General features: G+C 36.9%; 1 protein-coding gene across 1 annotated transcript in view; it reads left to right on the top strand.

The window, feature by feature from the left end:
• The first annotated feature begins 254 nt into the window (after positions 1–254).
• The window catches only part of LOC100369207 (TBC1 domain family member 14-like), a 47,209-nt gene continuing 44,536 nt past the window's right edge, over positions 255–2,927 (top strand). The window contains exon 1 of the mRNA XM_002742311.4: positions 255–1,537. Coding sequence (XP_002742357.4) covers positions 411–1,537 — 1,127 coding nt within the window. The 5' untranslated portion in view covers positions 255–410. The remainder of the gene's footprint in view (positions 1,538–2,927) is intronic.

Below are 2,927 nucleotides of genomic sequence, written 5' to 3'. Positions count from 1 at the left end.
AGCACAATGATTTTAATTTGTTTGTAAATTATTGGCCAGTAATGGTTATGCTCATCATAACTATTTTCGAAGGGTTATTTTCCATGGCAAATTCTTTGGTTTGTGCAAATTAACTTTAACAGCACCGCAAAACAATAAATTTCAAAAGCAAGCTACACTTTCTGCACATACTAGTTAGTCTGACTGGCCCTTGAACTTTGAACTCTCCGTGAACTTCAACCTTGAGAAACCGTTTTAGTTCTCGCGGTAATTTGCGTGACTTGTCTTTTCGTATGTCAAAGATGGCGACCGCTTGTACAATTTTCCCCTGTACATATAAATTCACTGAAAACACGCTATAAACAAAGGGAATTGAGTAGGTTTTTAACGCCGGTCTGAGGGCAACTCTACAAAATCGAAGATTAGGATTTATGTCAAATGGATTAGGAATGAGACAACTATCCAAAGATGTGAAAAATCGCGAAAATGTTTCTGATAAAAAGTCCGATGCCAAACCTCTGCCAACGAAGGAGGGGCTGGAACACATCCCCCGCGATTTGAAAGGTAAGAATGTGCACAACGGCAATCGAGGGGTAGGGGAAATGGACTCAGTCAATTCCACGTCTGATGTTGTGGTCGAAAGGTTGGAAGAAGACCGTTGGGCTATGCCCAAAACGGATGCAGTGAACCACGAAAATGGCAACGCCGGTACCGTCGACGATTGTTTTGTTGACGATGGATTGAATCGAGTAACTTTGCAAGAAGATTCTAAAATGACTGTTAAAATCAGCAACGATTCTGACAAATCTCAGTGTAGTGCTTGCCTCGATGAAAACAATTGTGTAGTTGTCAATGAAGACTCGTGTGGATGTGAAGACAATTCGTGTGACAGCGACCAAAATTTACCAGAAATGCCATCGAATAATACTGTCGATAACGCTGTTGACGAGCCTGTTTGCGATAGGAATGTAATTTGTAATAATACTGTGCGACAAGATGCAGAACAGCCTTCTGTTGAACATGCACAAGATGTCGACGACAAACCGGAATCAGAGAGGTATGAACATTTTGTAAATAAAATCCCAGATTACGAGTGTGAAAACTGGGCAGACTTCAGCGCTTGCAATGCTGAGCAGGTGTCTATCGAGAACACATGCGGAAGCAGTGTAAGTGAAGAAAGCAGCAATTCGTATGACCAATCCGAAACAAAAAGTGAGGATGGAGAAAATTGTGCAAGTTCCAGGAATTCCTCACCAGAGATTGAACTTGAACATTTACAGCGATCTGGTACGCGAGAATCATTTCAAAGTGACGCATCTATTACAAGTGTTTCAAGTATAAGTACAGAACCTTCATCCAGTATATCTGCAGAGGAAACAAGTGACAGTAAAGGTCACACGTTTTTAAATGACACTGAGGCGGCAGGGTTTGTGGATGTTAGTCTTCACACTAGAAACTCTTATGACCCGGCTACTGGGGTATTCAAATACGATGAACAGTTAGCATTAGCTCAAGGAGCAAAGCCCAAGAAAAAAGGACTGTCTGGCTTTCTTTCAAGGTAAGAATCTAAACAATTATGCTAAACTTGAAAATCAGAAACTATTAATTCATTTGTTTTTCAAAGTGATAATATCAATACACATGGTCAGGGTTTGTTGAGTTGACTCTCTAAATATTGCTTATGGCAAGAGATAAGGTGAGGCGGTCTCAGAGGAGTATTATGAAAACAAATGTGGAAATAATTTCTCTTTATCATGGACATGGATGTACATGTATGTCTTGAGAAAATGTTGTACCACTGACAGTTTATAGTTATGCGATTATTATTTTAAATAATTGGTAGTTAGCAAATCCCCGAAACATGATCATAAATTGAAGTGTCATAGAGTCATGGTCTCTGTCAGTGTCATTTCCTGTCAAATAAAGATAGGAAGTCAGGACATTTTAATATTCCAATGACCTAAATTTTTGTTTGTTTGGACTACGGACGACAAATTTCAGGATACGCTCTGTCTCTACTTCTCTGCTAATCAGTGATCAATGAAAAAATGCCATTATAAATTTGAAATCAGATGATTTCTATGGTAATTTGTTTTGATCAGAAAAATACCCTTTTATTAACATGACTGTAAAAAAATGTGAGTTTTTGCTTTCAATTATGTGTAATCGTAGTGTTTTGTTTAAAGTGGCTTCATAACAGTCCTTTTTTCTAGTACTTTCAGTACAGTACTGTTTTCACAGTCAACTAATCTGGAAAACATTAATGATTTCATTATCTGATCATGGACTGGTTTTATAAATTTCATCCACTAGGTTTGTTAAAGCCTGCTTTCTGGGATGATAAATTATTATTGCATTTTCAACAAAACTGTGTTCGACACTTTTCGACCATTGAAAGCCATATTTGACACCAATCTGCGTGATTGTGCATTTGAAATGTTGTATTGCTGGTTGTCATTGGGTTCACGAACATTATGTTGAATAGACCTTGTTTTGATTTGAATGAATGCATATTTTATATTCATAAATATTTAGAAATGGTGGTACAGTTTTGTTGAGAGCAAAATATTGGTTTTCATGTATCAGTTTTGTTGGATTTATACTATTGGTTTTGCTTATGTGTCTTGTAGTTTAGTTGATTTGTAGTTCTCATTTATGGCAATAGGGGTTTTCCAAATGCTCCAGTGTTCTATTTTGTATTTCACGAGAACTGATAAATTCAGGGCATTTTCTTTAGCAGTGACAAAAGAAATATATAAACCTGATATCGTATTTTATTTCCTTATTTATCGCTGAAAAGTAAAAACAATTTACACTATTAAAAATTGACTGTCTATGCCCGAGTTACCCCATATTTCCAGCTGCACCATAATTTGACATGTAAGTGTATACTAAATTATGATAGAAAATGTTATGGATAACACGATATACTAGTGAGTCAATGCCCT

Source organism: Saccoglossus kowalevskii, chromosome 10 (assembly GCF_978046115.1).
Source record: "Saccoglossus kowalevskii chromosome 10, keSacKowa6.1, whole genome shotgun sequence".
Taxonomy (NCBI): domain Eukaryota; kingdom Metazoa; phylum Hemichordata; class Enteropneusta; family Harrimaniidae; genus Saccoglossus; species Saccoglossus kowalevskii.
The sequence above is the reverse complement of the archived record's forward strand: the minus strand, read 5'-3'. Positions and strand labels throughout refer to the sequence as shown.